Source organism: Mauremys mutica, chromosome 6 (assembly GCF_020497125.1).
Source record: "Mauremys mutica isolate MM-2020 ecotype Southern chromosome 6, ASM2049712v1, whole genome shotgun sequence".
In the NCBI taxonomy this organism is placed as follows: Eukaryota; Metazoa; Chordata; order Testudines; family Geoemydidae; genus Mauremys; species Mauremys mutica.
In genome coordinates this window covers 88,234,490-88,256,586 of record NC_059077.1, presented here as the reverse complement: position 1 = coordinate 88,256,586, position 22,097 = coordinate 88,234,490, and the positions used below count along the sequence as shown (strand labels likewise).

General features: G+C 41.3%; 1 protein-coding gene and 1 long non-coding RNA gene across 2 annotated transcripts in view; one reads left to right on the top strand and one right to left on the bottom strand.

Annotated features, from left to right (window-relative positions):
- Window positions 1–22,097, bottom strand: part of LOC123373161 — a 76,379-nt gene that overhangs the window by 33,399 nt on the left and 20,883 nt on the right. The window lies entirely within an intron of this gene.
- The window catches only part of SLC1A1 (solute carrier family 1 member 1), a 70,651-nt gene that overhangs the window by 45,086 nt on the left and 3,468 nt on the right, over window positions 1–22,097 (top strand). Inside the window, exons 4-11 of the mRNA XM_045021997.1 lie at window positions 1,044–1,158; window positions 3,569–3,611; window positions 5,045–5,152; window positions 10,027–10,211; window positions 11,450–11,557; window positions 16,517–16,639; window positions 17,230–17,424; window positions 18,182–18,316. Coding sequence (XP_044877932.1) covers window positions 1,044–1,158; window positions 3,569–3,611; window positions 5,045–5,152; window positions 10,027–10,211; window positions 11,450–11,557; window positions 16,517–16,639; window positions 17,230–17,424; window positions 18,182–18,316 — 1,012 coding nt within the window. The remainder of the gene's footprint in view (window positions 1–1,043; window positions 1,159–3,568; window positions 3,612–5,044; window positions 5,153–10,026; window positions 10,212–11,449; window positions 11,558–16,516; window positions 16,640–17,229; window positions 17,425–18,181; window positions 18,317–22,097) is intronic.

Genomic DNA, 22,097 nt, shown 5'->3' with positions numbered 1-22,097 from the left:
CAGGCATCAGTGGCCCTTCTTCTTAATCCAGAGGAGAGAATTAACCCCCTATATGCCAACTTCTCTGTAGGGTCAAAAACAAGAACAAATTATGGGCCCAGATATCTCCCATTTATGGAAATAGTGTAAACTCATTTAAAGGCAGAAGTCTGCTCCAAAAATGACCCATTTGCACATGAAAAGGCTACTTAACAGTTGAAAAAATGGGAGTGTCGATGCATGAGCCTGATTCATCCCTAGCAAAATTTCACTGATGTCAAATACCAGGATAAATTTGGCCTGTGACTTGCTGAGCTTAGGATAATACTTTATTTAGTTTAAATATGTATGTGAGAAACTTTCAGTGATTAATTGCAAACCAAGATTGAATACAGAATACGTTGGGAGTTTCTGGCTCCTGCTTTAGAATTTCAGTTTCTGAGGGGAGTTTACACGAAGTTAGTTCTGCCTGTATCAATAAAAGTAATTCATTGACAGAGGTGTTGAGGGATCATGGAGCTACAGTTTGATTTATTTTTGTTCATTTATTTTGAACAAGAAGGAACACCATGACAAGGGCTTAGCTTTTATTATTCCACTGATCCCACTGAAGTCAATGGAAGTTTTGTCATTGACTTCTTTGTGAGCAAGACTAGGCCCTATGTTTACAGCATGTTTACAGATATTTTTAGTTCTGTCTGTTTCTGAAACTTAGTCTTGTGTGAACCTAATGCTCTAGGCTATCTTTACAAAAGCAAATTCAGTTCTGTGGATTCATGGAATGAGACAATCCATTATCATCTGAAAGCAGTAATGAAAACTAGCTGTGTGAGGAAAAATTAGACCAGCTCTTGAAAACATTACAACAGGAAAAAGCAACCATTTGCTCTTAAAGTAATTGCTCTTGAGATATATATAGTTTGAATAGATAATAAACTCAAGAAGAAGAATGTCAGTAGGGTCTGACTCTACCAGTAGCATCATAGAACTGCCACTGCCACTCTATTCTATTGGTAGAACCTACTCTTTAAGGATTCCAACTACGGGGTTTCTCTTGATTACAGGGATTGTGCTAGTTGTGACCATCAAACCTGGGGTGTCTCAGAAAGCTGATGAAATTGACAGAACAGGCAGTACCCCTGAAGTCACAACAGTGGATGCCATGCTAGATCTGATAAGGTGAGTTTTTCAGCTTCCATACTGTTGCTTCAAAAGGCTAAATGATAAAGCACAATGATTAAAGTGCATAACATACAAATGCTTCACAATATCATTTGGAAGAGTAAGGATACAGAAAAAAACCTATGTTCCCAAAGGTTAGATAAATGATCACATAGCTTTAGATGGATTCCTACAAAACAGTTTTGTAAAATACCCTTTTGCCTACACTAGCACCTGCCTGGGTTGCTTTTGCATATAAGGTGGTGTACATGAGACACTTCCGATAGTAACTCACCCAAGGATCCAGCATCAACATTGCTCCTGCCGTTTATTTCCTCTGCCTCCAATGGAAACAAAATTTTACACTTATTGTCCTATCATGAGAAGAGTATCCAAAAAAAGACAGATCAAAAGGCTAGTTGCCCCATGGCAGCTCTGGAATTCTGTTTCCTAGAGCACAGAAGACTGCATAGTGTAGCTGTGCTTTCTCTTCTCAATAAAGGAACAAAGGTAACTGATACACTGCATGTTTGTACATTTCCTCTGCTTGCCTAGTCTACTGGTTTGCTGTGTCATCTGGTTTCAAAGCAATCTGGTTACTTGCCTTCCCTGTCCACGGTACTGTACAATGATGGATAAATGAAGTGGTTAGAAAAAAACAGCCAGGTGAAGTCTGTACAAAAGACCTGAGCTACTGGTCTCCCCAATACAATTTTTCATCCGTGGCATCAGCTGAATAATATATAATTTGTTGAGAGGAATGCAGACATCAGACCAATGGGCTTCTTTCCCAGTAATGGGTCAGTAATGATAACAATGTTTTATGGCTTCCCAACTCGCCCCTCCCCCCCACAATTACAGTTAGACATTGCCCAGAATCACTTACATCTGTGGATGCTTTTCTTTCTGTGGCATTTTTGCTTAATTTCTAATCTAAAAATCAACAGCTGAACAGCTAGGATAGATGTTCTCATCACCTTTCACTATCAAAGAAACCAAAAACTGGCTGATGATTACAGCAAATCTTTATTGGCATGATATTCATAAAATATCTGTCCCTCCTCCACCATCTTCACAGCTCACAAGGAGGCCTGTGTGACACCACCACGACCATAGTTCTTACTGGTGCCACGGTGTCCCCCACCCCAAAGCCTGACATTCCCAGTCTCTGTTCCCCTCTCACTTTGCAAAGCAGGAGCAGCAGGTGGCTGAAGAAAACCATCTCTCCCTATTGCAGCATAGCTGCAGCAGAAGCACTCAGCTGGGCTCCACCTGGTCAGCCATGCTGGAAAACTTAAGGTGGCCTGTTGTTCACCACTTCGGCAATGCATATGACCATGTAGGCCTAGCATGCACAATGATTCTGTCAATGCACCAGAGGAGCATATGCAGGTTTAGAAAAAGTAATTGAATTACTTTTAGTTTAGATAATTGTCCAGTTTTAGTCACAATCTCATGGCTACCAGTCTCATAAACCACCTGGAGGTCATGACCTAAAAGTTATGATGGAGATCTAATATTCTGCTACTATGAATTATAGCCACTTTTGCATCTCAACTGTTTTTAAGGGCAAATCCTGATGTCCTGGTTCTGGTTTCACTCAGTCCACACTTGTGCAGAGTGCCCAAGACTTCAAAGGAATTTTGCCTGACTAAAGAATCTGAAAAATAAAGAGGATTTTAAAAATGATTTGGAAGGGATATAAATCCTCATGCTTCAGGGCACAAGTCAACCTCTAAATAATGGGGTTAGGAAGAAACGATCCATCAGGGTAGGTTATCCCATAATTGCTCATTACAGAGTTTCTTGCCACTTCCTTTGATGCATTGGCCACTGTCTGAGACAAGCAACTGGATTACATTGACCTCTGGTCTGATCCAGCATTGTGATTTCTGTGTTCCTAATTTTTTCATTAAATGAAAATGGTTCTTGATGTTGGAACATGTGGGAATCTTCCAACAGCCAAGATTTATTTTGGAATCCAGGCTTATAACAAAACCTGTTCCCCCACCACAATGTTAATAAACATCATTCCTCTTCCTGTATATCTCTGCCCGATACATGGTGAACTATATAAAAATGAGTTTAGACTGATTACTGTACTCCTCATGCAAATGAGGGGGACAGCACAGTATAGAGGAAGGATCCTGGATCTGGTTGTTCATCAATTTAAATGTCAAATACTGAAAAGTCACCCTGGAATTCCACATTAGATTAAACAGACACCTGAGCATTATAAATCTTGAAGCTTTGTCTTGGCCAGTGCTTCAAAGCAGACAGTGATAAATTCACCACTGTTTGGGAAGAGTGATTGTGTACAACAGCAATATGCCCCATTCTGTTTTTCGACTAGCTGGTTATTTTATTTTGGAAAATAGATTGTTTTTAGTACACCATAATATTGTAAAGTCTTTAATTTATTTAACAGGAATATGTTCCCAGAAAACCTCGTCCAGGCTTGTTTTCAACAGGTAAGGTCAAATATTTTTTGTTGTTGCAGTTTTTATTCCCACCTGTTCAGTTCTTCTTATTTCCAAGCCCCGAGGATGTTCCTTTGCATTGCAATGTAGTAGGAATTAGTTATGAAAAAGGATGGCTCTTGCACAACACTGAGACAAATGTCTAGTGGTAAGAGTTCTATTGTTAAAAAATCTCATTTTCCTTTCCACTGAAATAGACTTTTTATTGCTGGTTCAAAAAAATTTATTCATCCCTTCCAAGACCCACTGCTTTGGTAACTAGAAGAGCCACCAAAGCAATATGTGAGCATAAAGTTTGCTCTTCAGAGATAATGCATGGGCAGAAGTGTAATAATTTTATAATTACCTGATTGCCCTGTTCTTACAGTTCCATTGAGAAAATCTTTAAACTCTTCCTCTGTCTGATGAAATCTGCATGCACACACCCCAAACATCTCTCTTAAATCTGCTGTAGATGGATGGAACTGATGTCTGGGTGTCTACTCTGCATGATATACACAGATTATAGTTGAAAGATCTCTCTTGGAAAGAATTAGACCTAGAAGAGTTAAGGTTTTTATTGGTGCTACAGCAGAGATAAAAAGATCCGTCCACCCAACAGTCCTGTTCCCGATTCATTTGCATCGAAAACTGGGGAAAAGACCTTTGAGGAAATTCACAAATATATTTGTTGAACTTCATGATGTCGTCTGCTTCCCTTTTTTTGCCTTCCTTAACAGTTGCCTACCAGAGTTATTGCAGGGCAATAAAGCTCATCTAATACAGAACTAAACTTTTCCCAAGAAAAGATGTTAATCTTTCTGTACAAAATACTGTGTGTGTGTGTTCAGTATGTATAAGTGTTTATAGCAGTAGTAATTTTGTATGTATATTTTAAGGACAAATCCTGCTCCTTGCACCAGTCTTGCGAAAGGCTTCCCTGCAATAACCCATCTTTGTACCCTCATGGCAACAGCATCTCCCTCGTGGAGTATATGTTCTCCACCAGCAAATGAGGAATAGCTGGTGGAGCTACATAGTTGCTCTGGCTCCATCTTCACTACCAACCTCTCAACAGTGACTCTCAGAAATTCCTCTTTGAACGTCTGCTCCACTATACCCGCATATTGCAGATCTCTTGTGCTGGGTTCAGGAATCCTGCTCTGTCCCCACAGAACTGCACAAGTTCCACACTGCACCAGAAGGGTGGGGAGCAGAATTTGCATGATGGTATCTGTGTATGAGTGTGCCCCTTTCCAGTGGCTCAAATGGAGAAATTCAGTCACTCAAAGTCATTTGAAAGCTTTATGTGTTTGTATGTAATTGCTGGCCAAAAACCTTATGAAAGTCAGAATTACATCTTTTCCTCAGAATTACTGGGTAGATTTGCCATTGTTAATTTTCCTACTGTAATAAATGTTATCATTTCCTCCCACAAATTTCAGTATAAAACCAAACGTGAAGAAGTGAAACTTACAAATGAACTGGAAAAAAACAGCACCACAGTTACAGAAGAGCCTGTTACAATTGTCATGACAACAGAGGTTTTGGAGGTGCGGTTTTTATTATTGTATTCTGTGTTACAAAGAGAGGTATAAGAAATAGGGAAGGATTTGTAGACTGATATGTGGTTTGTTCAATATATTAATGATCTGGAGGAGGAAGTAAACAGCAAGTTGGTGAAATTTATCTTGGACAAAAATAAGGTAATACGCAATGAGGGAAAATAATCTAAAGTTCTCATGTGATGAACTCTAAACTTGCTGACTCACTGAAGGAAATAGTCATTACGGATGGCTTGCTCAAGATATATGCCTAATGTGCAATAGAGATTAAAGAAGCAAATAAAATAGCTGTGGGTATTACAAAAAGAAAAAGAAAAGAAAAGAATGTGACCACATGATGGCATTCTGATAAATGGTAGTAGTTAAACGTTCTTGTGTTTTGGTAGTTCCTCAAGAAAAATATAGTACAGAATGAAAAATAAAGAAGAGATTTAACAAATATGAGCACAAGTATGGAAAGACTTACATATGATGACAGCTTGCAAAGGCTAGGGTTAGCCTGGAGAAGAGAGGAGTAAGAAGGGATTTAATAGATGAACACAGAATTATGAGCAGAACAGTATAATTAATATTGATCAAGTATCAGAGGGGTAGCCGTGTTAGTCTGGATCTTGCATCTGAAGAAGTGGGTATTCACCCACGAAAGCTCATGCTGCAAAACGTCTGTTAGTCTATAAGGTGCCACAGGATTCTTTGTTGCTAATATTGATCAGATGCTCTTTTTTTTAAAACTGGCATCTCATAATATAAGAGCAAAGGGAGATTTACCTAACTTAAATGCTAAAGTGGAAGGCAGTGGAGAATCAGGCCCTGTGTCTATTTAACTTTTTCCTCATACAATTATACTGCACTTAAGATCCATATCCAAATCAGATCCCGGCGGTCTGTAGCACACCCCAAGCACTATCTCAGGGGAGGCTCTAGTAGCTTTCCTCCCCAATATTTTTGCCCAGACAGAGTCTGTCTTATCCATTCCGACCCTTCTTATTTCTTTACAGTCTACCTCATCATTGATATACAATGCTACTCCACCACCTTTGCCTTTATTTCTGTCTTTCCTAAACAGCACATAGCCTTCGGGGTTCAGCTGACCGCCATATTTGGGGTCGGGAAGGAATTTTCCTCCAGGGTAGATTGGCTGTGGCCCTGGAGGTTTTTCGCCTTCCTCCGAAGCATGGGGCAGGGGTCGCTTGCTAAAGGAGTGGGGGGATCAGCTTATGTGGCCTGCATCTTGCAGGAGGTCAGACTAGATGATCATAATGGTCCCTTCTGATCTTGAATTCTATGATTCAATACCTGTACTCCAGTCATGACTACTATTCCATCATATTTCTGTTATCCCTATAATATCCGGTTTCACTTCCTGCACCAGTAACTCTAGTTCCTCCATTTTGTTACCTAGGCTCCTCGCATTGGTGTACAAACATCCTAATTCTTGCTGTTTGGCTTCACTCACATTCTTTACCCGATTAGGCCCAGACGTTCTACCGCCAGTATCACCTATTAGAATTGTATCTACAGTACCCTTCCTCCGTATGTCCATTCTCCTACCCATGACAGTATCCTTTCTTGCTTGGTTTTCTTCCCTCTCAATGTTAAAATTTGGCGTGGAGATTACCTGGACATCTCCCAACCATCTCCCCCCAATTCCTAGTTTAAAGCTCTCAATCAATGGTGCCAGCCTCCATCCTAGAAGTCTATTTCCCTCCCTACTCAGGTGAAGTCCATCCCAAGAGAACAGTCCTCTGTCCATGAATGCTTCCCAGTGGCCATACATCCCAAAGCTCTCCTTATAGCACCACTGCCTGAGCCATCTGTTGATCACCATAATCTTGTCACACCTTTGTTGTCCTTCTCTAGAAACAGGCAGAATCCCACTGAAGATCACCTGAGCCTCGATTTCCTTAAGCGTCTTCCCCAGTCTGGCATAGTCTCCCTTGATACGTTCCAGCGAGAATCTAGACGTATCATTCGTTCCCACATTAAGGACAATCAGCAGATTCTTTCCCACTCCCGTTAGGATCCTCTTCAGCCTCAGATCCACATCCCATATCTTAACACCTGGGGGACAGCACACCCTTCTGTTCTCTGGATCAGCTCTGGTTACAGGCCTGTCTATTCTTCTCAATAAGGAGTCCCCAATCACCTAGACCTGCCTTTTCCTGGTGACCGTGCGATTCTCCGGTCTATCTCCTGTTCCTTCTGGCCACAAGTCCTCTCGATTCCTATTCATCCTTGCAATCCTCTGCAACCCATCCCGTATCCTCCTGGGGCTCATGTTTGGTGTCATCTCCATTGACTCTTCCCCTCTCCTTATAGGACTAGTTGCTCTTGTCTTCTTCCTTGCGCTCTCACCTTCAACGGCCACCTGCTGTGCCCCTTCTTCATTTTCCAACTCCGCAAAGCTGTTCCTGAGCTCCATTGCACCTTCACTAGCCCGTCTTTTCCTCTGCCTGGTTCGCTTAGTCACTTGCTTCCACCGTCCACTTTCCTCACCCAGCAGTCTCCTCTCAAGAGTTCTTTGGTCCTGCTTCCATCTGCAAGTCTGAACTTTTCCCTTCACCCTCCTAAACTCGACCAGAGTTTCCACCTGCATCTCCAATCCTTGGCTCTTTTCTTCCATCAGGCGGCACTTCATGCAGACGCAACTCTTTTCAGGTACCCCCTCCAGGATCATGTACATGCTGCAGCTTCCACATCCAGTCATCTTCATTGTGTCTTCCACTGCTTGGGTCACTACAACTGCTGCCTCTGTATCTGTCATAGGCTTCCCACCTAAATCCTGTAAATTTGGGAAACACAAACCAACCCAAAACACCACCATCCACAGCAAAACAAACCCTCCACAAGCACCAAGACACTGCTAGAACACTGCACACTCCTTTCAGTAGCCTGTGTGTTCTTCTGCCTGCCTCTCTTAGTCTTCCCCAAAACTCCCCCTGTGAACTCCCACTCAGACTCCCCTGTTTACAGCTCTGTTTGCTAGCTCCTGTGCTTAGGGATTAATAAGAAGAACTATTGTTATAAACTGGGGAGGCATCAGTTGGAAGTAACAGAGGAGGAGAAGGACCTCACAGTATTGGTCGATCACAGGATGACTATGAGCCACCAATGTGATATGGCCATGAAAAAAGCTAATGCAGTCTTGGGATGCATCAGGCGAGGTATTTCCAGTAAAGATAAGGAGGTGTTAGTACCGTTATACAAGGCACTGGTGAGACCTCATCTGGAATACTGTGTGCAGTTCTGGTCTCCCATGTTTAAGAAGGATGAATTCAAACTGTAACAGGTTCAGAGAAGGGCTACTAGGATGATCCGAGGAATGGAAAACCTGTCATATGAAAGGAGACTCAAAGAGCTTGGCTTGTTTAGCCTAACCAAAAGAAGGCTGAGGGGAGATATAATTGCTCTCTATAAATATATCAGAGGAATAAATACCAGGGAGGTAGAGGAATTTTTTAAGCTCAGTACCAATGTGGACACAAGAACAAATGAATATAAACTGGCTATCAGGAAGTTTAGACTTGAAATTAGACGAAGGTTTCTAACCGTCAGAGGAGTGAAGTTCTGGAACAGCCTTCCAAGGGGAGTAGTGGGGGGCAAAAGACATATCTGGCTTCAAGACTAAGCTTGATAAGTTTATGGAGAGGATGGTATAATGGGATAGCCTAATTTTGGCAATTAATTCGTCTTTGACTACCAGTGGCTTGTGATGGGATGCTAGATAGGGTGGGATCTGAGTTACTACAGAGAATTCTTTCCTGGGTGCTGGCTGGTGAGTCTTGCCCACATGCTCAGGGTTTCGCTGATCGCCATATTTGGGGTTGGGAAGAAATTTTCCGCCAGGGCAGATTGGCAGAAGCCCTGGGGGTTTTTCATCTTCCTCTGCAGCATGGGGCACGGGTCACTTGCTGGAAGATTCTCTGCACCTTGAAGTCTTTAAACCATGATTTGAGGACTTCAGTGGCTCAGACACAGGTTTGATACAGGAGTGGGTGGGTGAGATTCTGTGGCCTGCATTGTGCAGAAGGTCAGACTAGATGATCATAATGGTCCCCTCTGACCTTAAAGTCTATGATTCTAAGACCCATAACTAATTGAACAATACAATTTAGGTCTTTCATTGAAATATCATGCATCAGATTCTACCTCATTATACTCCTGCAAATCCACTAACTTCAGATGAATTATATTCATGTAACTAAGGGCAAAACTGGATACCTTGAACATGATTCTCAGTTGCACTAAGGCCCCTTTACAGTGATCTGGATATTGGCCCCTGCACAGAGGGCCTCCCTGTCTGGCACAGAGTTGGCATAAGAGCTGTACTGTACATCAGCCCTGCTCTTAATCCCCAGTGCAGGAAGTGAATCATGTTCATGTTGGGGGTGTGGCTAGAGCACACTATGCTATAGTTATTCTCTGCTTCCCAGGGCCCTGGGAAACTGTGCAAATTAGACCAGCCCCGGGGCCACTGTAACTTACCCTACAGTATGGACAGGTCCTTGCATTCATAGGAGCTGGAACTAGGGGTGCTGGAGGTGCAGCAGCACCTTCTGCCTTGAAGTAGTTTCCATCATATACAGGGTTTACAGTTTGGTTCAATGGCTCTCGGCACCCCCACTATACAGATTGTTCCAGCACCCCTGCTTGCATAATTTAGGATCATAAAGGCATCTTAAAGCCACCTTAACCTCCCCCCACCCCCACCCCCACCCACTCCCTGCTGTAAGTGTGAGACCAGAGAATCAGGCACCTTGTTTTTTCAGTGAAAGATCTAAGATGTGTTTTCATTTTAGGACCCATGTAAACTAAATATACTGTTCCTGTTCAGTAACTCTCTTCTTGGTTTCAATCTACAGAACAAAACCAAAGAATACAAAATAGTGGGCATGTATTCCGATGGCATTAATGTGCTGGGCTTGATTGTCTTTTGTCTTGTCTTTGGAATTGTTATTGGGAAAATGGGAGAAAAGGGACAAGTTCTGGTGGACTTTTTCAATGCACTGAACGATGCTACAATGAAAATTGTTCAGATAATCATGTGGTGAGTACAATGATATCCTGATATTTTCTACTATCTCCTTTAAGCAAGTTTTTCCATTAACTTTAATGGAAGCAGGATCACGCTCTGTGTTGTTGTTTTTTTACATCGCTTCTTGCAGCAAACTACTTTAAAAGAAAAGTAAGTCCAATAAATGGCTTGCAAATTCAAAATACGAAACAATATGAGCCAGTTTAGAATTTGAACCCTCATTTATTCGGAATTCACAAATACAAAGTGGTCACGTAATTTAAAACTTCAGCATCATTAGCCCAATACTAATAGGTTTTGTGAGATTATACTACATATACTTTGGACAAGGAAACCAGATTACAAACACAGGTCTTGATCTTGAAATTGGAGTAAAATCCTGCAGCCTGACCACACAGGTGTTCAGTACTCCATCATCTGTACTAGGACTTTGTGGAAATCAGATTACAGGATCAGGGCCATAATTTTCACCCAGGCCTTTATAGGGTTTGACCCTGAAAACACTTGATAATGAGAGTGTGTTGTTTACTACTGTGACCTGAAAAGGACCGCCGCTCCTGGCAGTGTGCATTATACACGCTAATAAGAGTTTATAGGATCGGGCTATAAGCATGTGAGATCACATGTGAACAGAGCCAGAGGTGATCTGGCTGTAAAGCAATAGCTTTTGCCTTAATTAAATGGTAGTTCTGTTCTTTATTACACAATGCGAAGACCAATGCATTGTCCTGATATAGTAAAATATATATTCTTGTATAAAGATATAGACCCTGATTCTGCACTGAAGTCCATGTGAGAAGAAGGGAACTTTCCCACCTCGATCTCTTTGCAGGGTAAGGTTATAGGCCCCAATCCTGCAAACTCTTACATATGTGAGCAAAGTTATGCACATGCATAAGATTCTGCAGGGTTGGGGCATAGTCTGTAATCGCTCACCCTTCTCTCCAACCTCTGTTAATATGTCTTTACTCATTACATGTAGGACTGTGGTTACTGCTATATTTACTTTGATGCCTAAACAGGCAAACACTAATATTTTAATGTTAAAAATCACTTCTAATGTAGTACATTTGAAAGTGAGTAAGTTCAGCTGTACTGCAGAATCCTCCATCAAATTCTCCTTTATTTTTACAGTGATGAAAACAAATCTTTCTTCTTGCAGAAAGAAAATGTTATTGTGCCAGATCTGTATAGCAACATTAGCTTTAAAAAAGGATGCGCTTTTAATTAAGCTGTTTTGTGCACCGTAGGTATATGCCACTTGGCATTTTGTTCTTGATTGCTGGGAAGATAATAGAAGTTGAGGACTGGGAAATCTTTCGCAAACTGGGTCTTTATATGGCTACAGTACTAAGCGGGTATGTCGTTCCTTGAAGGTAAAATGAAAATGTCTGATTTGATTGGACCACACTTTATTAGGTTTTACTTATCTACAAGAAACCAGCCTCTGCTATACCCAGAAAGAGAATGATATAAAAATAAGATCTGAGAAAAGACCCCGTCTATAAAGTCATTTGAGGATAGTTTGCATTAGAAGTGCACCCTTTACTTTAAACTATCAGCTGCCTTCCAGCCAGGGGTGCTGGAATAATTTTTATTGTGGGGGTGCTGATGATGGAAACCATAGTGTTTGGTGTTTGTTATTACTGCTTCAATCCAGCACCCCTAGTTCCAGCACCAGTGCTTGCAGCATAAAATGAAAAGGTGCATATGGAACTCAGTACTTTCCCTCTCTCTTAGCTGGCTCCTCAGTAGGTATGTTGCTTTTGAAAATGGGGTGATGCCTCCACTAAGGAAAGATGGGGCCAGGGAAGGAAGTCTCCTGGTATGAAGAACCCTGCTGCTCCCGCCAACTTCTTGTTGGTGGCCCGGGTTTGCCAACCTATTGACAAGGATGCGTTGCCCTCCTCAAATTTGGTAGCTCCCTACGGATCTTTGGGAAGTGAGAGTGATCTGCATCGAGGACCTGTGCCCCTACACCAGTGGTAGCCTCTGGTGGCTTAACTCCAGCTCCATTGTGTGGGAGAGGGAGAGGAAGGCAGCTGTGCCCCATTTCCACACAGAGCAGGCAATTTGCATCCAGAGCGTCTACACTGTGAATTGATTTGGAGGCATGATCTGAGACATTGGTTCTTGAAGACAAGAGTAGCTGACAAAGCCACAAAAGCAGTATCTACTCTCTAATTTTAATCCAGGGCAACTCAAAGAAAAAAAAATCTATTTTAGACCCCATGACTCTGCAAAGTGCTCCTCGTGTGTGGACACTTACACTACACTAATCCCTTTGCAGGTCTGGGGCCTTAGAAAGGACAGTTTAACTGCTGTAAGCAATTTATCTTATAGCAATAGATAATCCACATCTCTGAGGAATATCCCACAAAGAACACTGTTAGAAAGATAAATACATGCTTACAGTACCATTAAGTTAGGTGTATTTAAATGTCTGTTTCCAAGGCACTGAAGCATAGCATCCAGATTGTGTTGGTTCACTGCCTTAAGCTTCAGCTCTTCAAAATTTCATCAGCATACTGATGATTTATTCATGTTTTGTTTAGAGGCCAGATCCAAAGTAGCTTCAGAGCTTCTGCCCCCTTTGTATACAGGCACACACTATTCTTCAAAAGCATTTCACAAGCTTTCTGAAAACTGAGCAGGAGGGAAGGTAGTATAAATGGGTTTAGCACAAGCCACTCGAAAAAGAAATGGAAGGATCTGATCTTTATTTTTTAGTGAATCTTTGTTAGATACTGGGTTTTTTATTTCAAAAGTTTTTGTTTTTTTTTAAATTGTGTACACTTTCATGTTGGGACTAGCAAGAAAAAATTTAAACTTCAAATAATGATTGTTTGAAATGTAATTACTATATAAATATTCAGAAATGGAATATTTGATTCTGATATTTCTGGACTATTATTGCCCTTTGACTTCAGTTTTATCTAGGACACTAAATATTATTATTTGTTATGTGGTAGCACCCTAAGGCCCCCAATCAGGCCCCTGTCTTCCTGGGTGCTGTACAAACACACAGGTAGAGACACTCCCTGCCCTGGAGTACTTACACTGTAAATGAAGTATTGTTACGCATACTATCTTTCTGTTTCGATAGCAGCCAAATGCCCCAGGGCATAACAATTGTAAATACGTCCCCAAGTGCTCCTTCGAAGGTCAAGAGCTCTGACTTTTCAGCTTTGTAGAGAATAGGCTCTCACTCTGCAAGGCCCAATGATGCACACTCCTTGACTATGCAGGAACTTATGGGAAACTCTGCAGAGAGCCATGGGGAAAGGCAAAGGGCAGCACATTCTCTGCAACTGTGAACAGAAGGGAAAGGGTTTAATGACAAGATTCACAGAAGTGAGGGTGACAATGTATGTAACTGGCATTAGACAGCAGGGAGAGGGAAAGGTGCCTGCTCTTCCTTCTCCCATCTTTAGGCAGCTAAATACCTAGCTCCCCTTTACTATGTAGGAGAGCACAGTAGTTGTCCCTCCTCATCCTCATTACTATATTTTTCCCCTAGACTCAGCTGGGTTTTCATTATTAATCTCTTCCATTTTGACCTTCTTTCTTGTTCTTCTCTGTCTTTATATTTTGGTCTCCTCTTTCTCTGCAGGTTTCTGTTCTGATTTTTCTGCAATCATCTTTTCATTTTTTTCCTATGCTTCTCTTTGGGTTTTATCCATGTGTGATGTAGAACACCCTCAACTTCCATTGCATTCACCCTTTATCCTTTGTCCCTGTCTTTGTACACTCCTTTCACTCCATCCCTTCCGTCCCTCTCCTGTCTCCAGCTCCCATCTCCTATCTCATCTCTTCCCAGATTTCTTTCTTCTGTCCTTCCACTTTTTAATGTGTTCCTCAATCACCCCATGTCTCTTTCTCTCCCTCTATTCCACTCCCCCAAATCCCTGTATAATTTCTCTCACATCCCCAAACGTCTTCATGTTTCTGAACCCCATTATGTCTCACTCTCAGATTTGTTGTAATGCATCTCACCCCCAATGTCTCTCCTTCAAGTCATCCAAGGGTATGTTGCTCCCAGTGTCTCCCCCACCCAAACCCTAATTGGTTCCAATGTCTCCCTCCTTCACTCTCTGTCTTCCCCAGTATCTCTCTACCCCAGTGTGTACTTCTCCATCTCACAGATGATGTGTTAAAATGGGGACACTTTAGCAGCCTAAAGAAAGAGGAATTGACCTAAGATGCACCATGAGCAGGCCAGAGGAACCAGGGCCCAAAGTGAAGCTGGGGAGGAGAGGACAGGGGACTAAGTGGTGTCCTTGTAATCTGCTCCTTCTGCTCCTTTAAAAAGCAAAGAACTGCATAAATCCTGATGTTTTTCTATGTTCTTGGGCAACAGGCTTCTATCTCAGGAAGAGCTCTATTTCCCAGAACTTCCCTTCTTGCTGCTGATAGGATTTTTTTTTTTAACTGTAAACATTTTATCATCAACTGAGAAAGGAAGTTTTATGGAAATAAATTTTCATAAATAGTAGAGCAAGATATGACTAAATTACTGGCATGAGTACTGAGATGAGCACAAACATATTTACTTGGGATAATTCTGATTAATTACTGATTCTAACAATACCTAAGAATACAATTTTCAAAAGTGCTTGTCAGTTGGGAGTTGTTAAGCCCTAAGTCACTTAGGCCCTATAGAAAATTTTACATTTAGTAACTTTTTGTAAAAGAGGTCCCAACACCAGCACATAACATTCTTTCCATTCTCTCTTTATTCACTTGTTGTGTTGGATTTAAAATATCCTTTCTGTGCATCATCATAAAGGGCTTGATTTATTTTCTGTTAAACACCTGGTTCAGACTTTTTAGAGACAACCAGTCTGTCCAAATTTGGCTTAAATGATTAGATATATACTGTAATCTTGTTTTTCACACTTATGGTTTAACCAGCTCCCTAAAATTCTGCTTTCATCCTGTTTATAGGCCAATGATCATTAAATTTGCTTTTACAAGAAAGGTGAAAAAGTTCCTTTTTCCAATATTACAAAGAGTAAAAAACCTTCTCCATCCACTTCCTTAGCCCCCAGAATCTCTCAACACTTCCATTCTGCTTGCTGGACCAAGCACTCACATTACAGATTAAAAACTATGAAGTCCAATGGTGTAAAACAGATCTCTCTTCCTACAGTCTGATAACTTCCCCATTTTATGTGCCACTGTAAATTTCTGTTCCGTAGGTAGCTATTGCTGTGTTAATTGCCTGATTTTGGCAGAACAGGTGGTCCCAGACTTTCTCAATATCTTTATCAGCTGCTGTGAGATCATTAAATGGTGTTGCAAACACACTCGTGCTCCCAAGAACATCTGTACACAGTATTCAAGATATGGGCGTACCATCGATTTATATAAGGGCAATGCCGATAAAGGAGCTACAGCATACACATTCATGACCTCTATGCTCAGATTACCAGATGTGTGCTAGGCAAGTATAGTAATTAAAACACCCAGGGCCAAATTCTTCCTTCAGATACATGCTCACAACTCCAATTAACTTCAGCAGGAGTTGCTCACATATATCTGAGGGGAGAATTTTGTCCTCCTTATTCTATCAATACAAATAAAAGTGATCTAAGTAACAGTGTTAAATGACAATCCTTCAGCATCTAACAACATTCAGTACTGTAGGGCAATATACTTTCATTTACACCAGGATACATCAGGAATAACTCAGTTGAATATAATCGAGATTTACACTAATTTAACAGAGTAGAATTTGAACCAAATTTACATCTGCAATTTCCCACAGTACAAAAATGTGATGTTGAGATGGATGTAATCAAAGCCATTATGAAAACCCATCTGTAAACCAAATTTCCCTTTAACCCCAATCAGAAAATATTTCCAAAGGTGATATAATACTTTTTAATAGTGCTAATCCATTTTTTAGCTCTAGCCTCTAGTCTTAGTTATAAGAATATTTTGGACTTTTTCAACACTGCCCCTGTTCTTCTGTTTAAATATTCTTCATTTCTTTTATTTGTTTTACCATCTTCAGTTTAACTTTGATCCTAACATATTAATTAGTTCATCTGATTTCATATTGTACATTGAAAACAGAGACATATAATGCCTCCCCCCAAAAAAAAGTTTCAGGAGAAGTGCATCTGTCCAAAAATTACTAACATAAATTGGGCATAATTTGCCCTGGAACACATGCATGTAATTATCATTGAAGTCAATCTGAGTTGCACACAGGTATCTGAGGGCAGAACTGGACACAGGTTAACACCTCCTCATTAAGACCATGAGATCAGATAGATCTAACTATTTGAACAGGCTGTTTTCTTTTGCAGACTTGCAATCCATTCCGTTGTAGTTCTGCCACTGATCTACTTAATAACAGTAAGGAAAAACCCTTTTCAGTTTGCCATAGGGATGGCTCAGGCACTTCTGACAGCCCTCATGATCTCCTCCAGGTAATCAAAATAATTTTTTCCCCTCTAGCATTAATATACTTTGTAATCATCATCTCTTTAGTTTATCTGTTGCTCTGATTTTATTGCTGCCTGTGTTTCTCGTCCTGATCTCACATGAACCATTGTAAATCCATTGGGTGTAAACCTAGAGGAAGTATTACTCTTATAATTATTTTTTATATAGCACCCAAAAGTGTGCTGTTGACTACAATGGAGTTATCCTGGATTTATACCAATGCTTTTGAGATTAGTTTCTAGTCTCTTGAGTGTAAATCCAGGAAATAGTGCTGTAAATTAGTTCATTGCTCACAAAATATCTGAAGCTAAATTGTGTCATTGCTTTATTGTGTTATTTTAAGAATAATTAAAACTTTCAGTTATTGTTCCAGGAATTAGAAGAGATGGGAATTATGATTTCAATTCAAGGGACAAACTGTACTTTCATTGTATGTGCACAATTCTCCTTTACACCCCAGGGCAGAATTTGACTGCAGTTTGGCTTGGGAAAAAAAAAAAAAGTACATCAGATTAATAAAAAAACAGGCATCCTAGTAGTGTGGTGCTCATTTGTTTGTTTATTTATGACCCAGTTCAGCAACTTTGCCTGTCACCTTTCGCTGTGCAGAAGAAAAAAACCATGTCGACAAAAGAATTACCAGATTTGTTTTACCAGTCGGAGCTACAATCAACATGGATGGAACAGCCCTATATGAAGCTGTGGCAGCTGTGTTTATTGCACAGCTTAATGACTTAGAGTTGGATGTTGGCAAAATAATTACCATTAGGTGAGGGTGATACCATAACATGAGTTGGGTTGTTAATTTTTGTTACTGAATTGTGGATTTACTTCAGGCACCCTAATAGAATCTTGCTGATTTCACACCTGTCATTCACACCACTTAGCAATAAGGGTCAAATTTTCACCTCTTCCACAAATCCTCAGTAAATAAGCCTTGCACAGAGGACCTATCTAGGAATTTGGGGTGGGGAACGAGGTAGCAGTGCATGGGGCCAGAGTGTCTGGAAGCTGTAGGTACAGTAACAGCTGAAGCTTGCAGTACACCCCCAACCTGGACATTTTGTCTAGTAGATCTGCATACTTTGCAATCCCATTGGCCATGCCCCTCACCCCTCCTAAATTCCTCATCAGTGCTGCTGTTTAGACAGCTCCAAAGCCCCCAGGCTGGAATAGTCACCATGGTGATTGCCCTGTGCACCAGAACCATGGTAGCTCCATAGCCTGTACACCTTGTTTGCCTGCCCCAGGAAAGGCCAGGATCTACCCCTAAATGTGATCAGCCACTATGTCAACAACAATGCTGATAAAAACATCTGCAAATGATAGAAACCCAGTGGGGCCCTGGATCCCACATGCTTCTATGCAGGTATAACTCCCAGTGAAGTATGGGATTGGCATGAAGAAAGATTTTTAAACATTAGTTTTATATTTCAATGAGCACACAATTGTGAATGTAGCAGAGAAATCCACGCAGGAGGAGGACATTTTCAAACTGGCTTTTCACTGATTTGTCTGGGATTTAGTGTCACAGCTACTGCAGCCAGCATCGGAGCTGCAGGGGTCCCCCAGGCTGGACTCGTCACCATGGTGATTGTTCTGAGCGCAGTTGGGCTGCCTGCTGAAGATGTTACCCTTATCATAGCAGTTGACTGGCTTCTGTAAGTTTAATATATTCAGCATTTAATTATTTCAGTAGTGTATTTTATACATGGTGCATGAACATCTGTGACCGGACTTTTAACCCTGAATTTATGTCTCCTTCTAACTAGGCTGTTCAATAATATGTTTAAAAATTAACTGAAAATAAGATAACACTGCCACACATCTGATTTGTAATACAATTATATAAACAACATCATTGTTAATCAAAACAGCTAACAGTCTGATCAGATCTGGGCCCTTTTTATTATTCTTTTATGTGAAGATGACATACAAGGCCAGATTTTGATAAAAAAACAAGGACCAAGATCTGTACACTCTATACATACAAAAATTACCACAATTGCATATGCACCTCAATAGTTAAATACCTGTTTATACCCCCATGTGCCCCAATTCACCAATGCAGTTATGGTAACTGCATATACAGAGTACACAAGAAAATGGCCTCAGTTCATGAAAATCTAACTCAAAATATACAGACTACAAAATGTCTGAAAAATGTAAGCAAAAATATCCATTTCAATCAGAGGGTATTTGTAAAATAATGTTATGGTAGTTACATAATTTATTTGCAGTAATCAGATGCAAGCCACAAACATAACATTCCAGCTAATTTTCACAAAGCAAACCCTTTACTTCTGTGATTTTTGTTTTGTTTTAGAAGGGAAAAGTTCTAAGCACATGTCCAATGTACAGTCGCACAGGGCTTCTGCAGTGGCAACTTCTTTCCTGCGTGAGCTGCTCTCCACACTGAAAGATCGACATGGGCATGCCCCCCGCCCACACACACACACACACCTTGATTCCCCCTTTCCAGCTCATGAAAACTTTCCTGATCCCGTTAAGCTATTTTTCCAGGGGAGGGACAAAGATCTCCTGGGAGCTTGTCATGTGCCTTTTACTCACAGACCTCTCTCCAGGAAGAAAGGTCTCAAAAGTTTTGGCCTTGCCCATTTGGTTATCTTGGGGCACCCCTAATGCCAGGTGCTGGACTGATGGAGGAGAAAGTATCCTCTGATTAAGAATGAGACACCCAAGCCCCAGGGAAGCAACATGATGAGGTGCTGGAGTAGAAGACTGGAGTAAGATCCTGGGTCCTGACTGTCATGGATGTACAGTGTTAGCTGGAGCAGAGCAGCTGCTCTGTGCCTCAGTTTCCCTATCTGTCATTTGGAGATAGTGGTGCTACCCACTTTGTAAGAGGCTTAGAGACCTATAGGTGAAAAGTTTGACCAAGTATTACTCTTAAAAAAAAGGAAACCATAGCAGGAAAAATCTCTGATCTGTGAGCCACCCACTTTGTGCAGCCATCCATTCCTCCTGTGTGTTACGGTCAGACAGCTGATGGCAGTCAGAGTTACAACAGGATGAGCATTTCTATTCCTGTATTCCCAAAACAGCCAGATAAAGTCTCTCCAGGGTCGTCTTAGCTGTCAGCTGCCTCAATGTTGCCTGAGACTCTCTGGAGTTGTCAATCAGTATCTGCAAAGTGGGCTAACAGATGGGGGAACAGTGGAATCCTCTCCCTAAGGCCCTGTCTAGACTAGGAATGTAGTATAATTTATAAACACAACTTAGCTCATGTTTTTATACACAATCTATGTCCTAGTCTAGACATACAAGCGAGGAAGAACCACTGATGGTCTATGCCATCTTCACTGAGCCACAGAAAACAAATGAACAGGGCAGTGGGATTGTCATTTGTTTTTATTATTATGTACATTTCTGAAGTGTTTTGTACTATCAGGGTCCCATTAAATTTAATTTAGACATACGAAGTTCCCCTCAATGAACAAAACTCCCATCCCCTCACCAATGGACTGATGCATCCAACCCACAATGGGGAGCCAATCTAGGACAACTCACACATAACCTATCTTTGTTTGCATGAAAAGCGTTTGGAAGAGGTCAGAATGCTTTTACCAGAAAACCCTCCTCTGGGAAGTGCCATGCCCTTAAATAGAAAGATTTTTCAGTGCTAAAGATGCCTTTAGATGGCTGTTACTGTGCTACCCATAGTAGTAATGTGACCAGTCCCAAACTCAGGAACCATAAAACTTTTATAATACCACATACCATATATTTCATAGGGCAGATTTTCAAGACCAGACCTTCCTACCCTGGAATCCCCTAAAGAAGTTTGTTGTTGCCATAGCTGTTAAACCAGGACCTGTGATCTTCTAGTTAACATCAGCAATGTGAAATTACTTGAAAGGAAGAGAATCTGAATGAGAGAGCATCATGCAAAAGAAAAGATGGGCTGTTCCTAAGGATTCAGTATAATCACAAAATTCTACACTATGTGCTTTTAACCAGTGTACTGATATTTACAGCCAGTTAACTTTACAGCACAGTGCCTGTAAATTGGTAATATTCCACCTCTTTTTAAGTTAGTGTTTTGTGTCTTATGCAGATTCTTTCCTCCCTTGAACTTTGGATTCTGCAATCTTACATTTATATGCACTGAAATTTGATTTCCTACCACTCTTAAGCAACAGTCAGTTTTAGTACAAATAACACAAAACTGGATCCATAAAGTAAAATCCCTTTATCAGCAAAGCTCTAAAGATAATGACTAATGATAGCACCTGCATGGCAGAGAAGAGGCAGCTGCTTCTGCAGTACCTAGCTCCGCAATGAGTCCGTGCCAAACAAAATATTTTTCTGATTCAATCATCTTAAATAGATTAATTCATTTTTTAAAATGTAATTAACATCAGGCTGATTTTTCCACTAGTGTGTTCAGATGGGGTTCAGCATGGGTGTACTGCAGGACAGGGCTTGGGAAGCGTTCCTGTGCAGAAAGAAGCCAGAATGTTCCAGCTGCGCTCCCCAAGTGGGGAGTTGCTAGCCAGCTGGCAGCAAAGGGCTGTGTTTCTGAGTGGGCTGAGTTAGCAGCCAGGCCTCCCACACCACCTCACCTGGAAGGATTTGCTGAAGGAGCACACAATTCATAGTTCATAGACTTTAAGGTCAGAAGGGACCATTATGATCGTCGAGTCTGACCTCCTGCACAACGCAGGCCACAGAATCTCACCCACCCACTCCTGTATCAAACCTGTGTCTGAGCCATTGAAGTCCTCAAATCATGGTTTAAAGACTTCAAGGTGCAGAGAATCTTCCAGCAAGTGACCCGTGCCCCACACACAGCCTCAGCGGGTGCATATCACATAGCATACCACCAAAGTCAGCGGAGCTATTTTACACCAGCTGAGGACCTGAGCCTGTTTCTTTCAAAAGCTAATGCAAGGGCTGCTCTTCAGTGTGCTCCCCCATTTCCCAGAAGCATTCCACCTACACTATGTTAGCGTAATGCCTTCAGCTAGCACTGCTCCTCTCCCTTCCTGCTCCCAGCACAGCTCCACCTCTACAGGTACATCTTCACTACAGGGTTAACTCAGGCGCTTCCTCGTGTGATACATGGTATCCATACAAGAGTATTTTGTGAGTAGAACATAGATACACTTCACTGGTGTTTGCAATCCTTTGTATTTGGGAACATTTGACTTTTTATTTGCAAGAATAGTCACAAAACTACCATGAATAAACATTTGTGCAAGTATTACCACCAGAGGCACTATCGTGGCCATCTTGAAAAGCTTTTTGCCTCCACCCCATGCACTGGCATCAACATCCCCCAAAATGTCTCAACCATGCAGAGGTCACATGGAAGGAAAGTCTTCAGCCTCCAACAGCTGGCAGCCGGGGGAACAAACAACAGACACACTAGTTTTCACATTCCCTGTCCCAGTTCCATGCCAATTTACATCTGGCCCC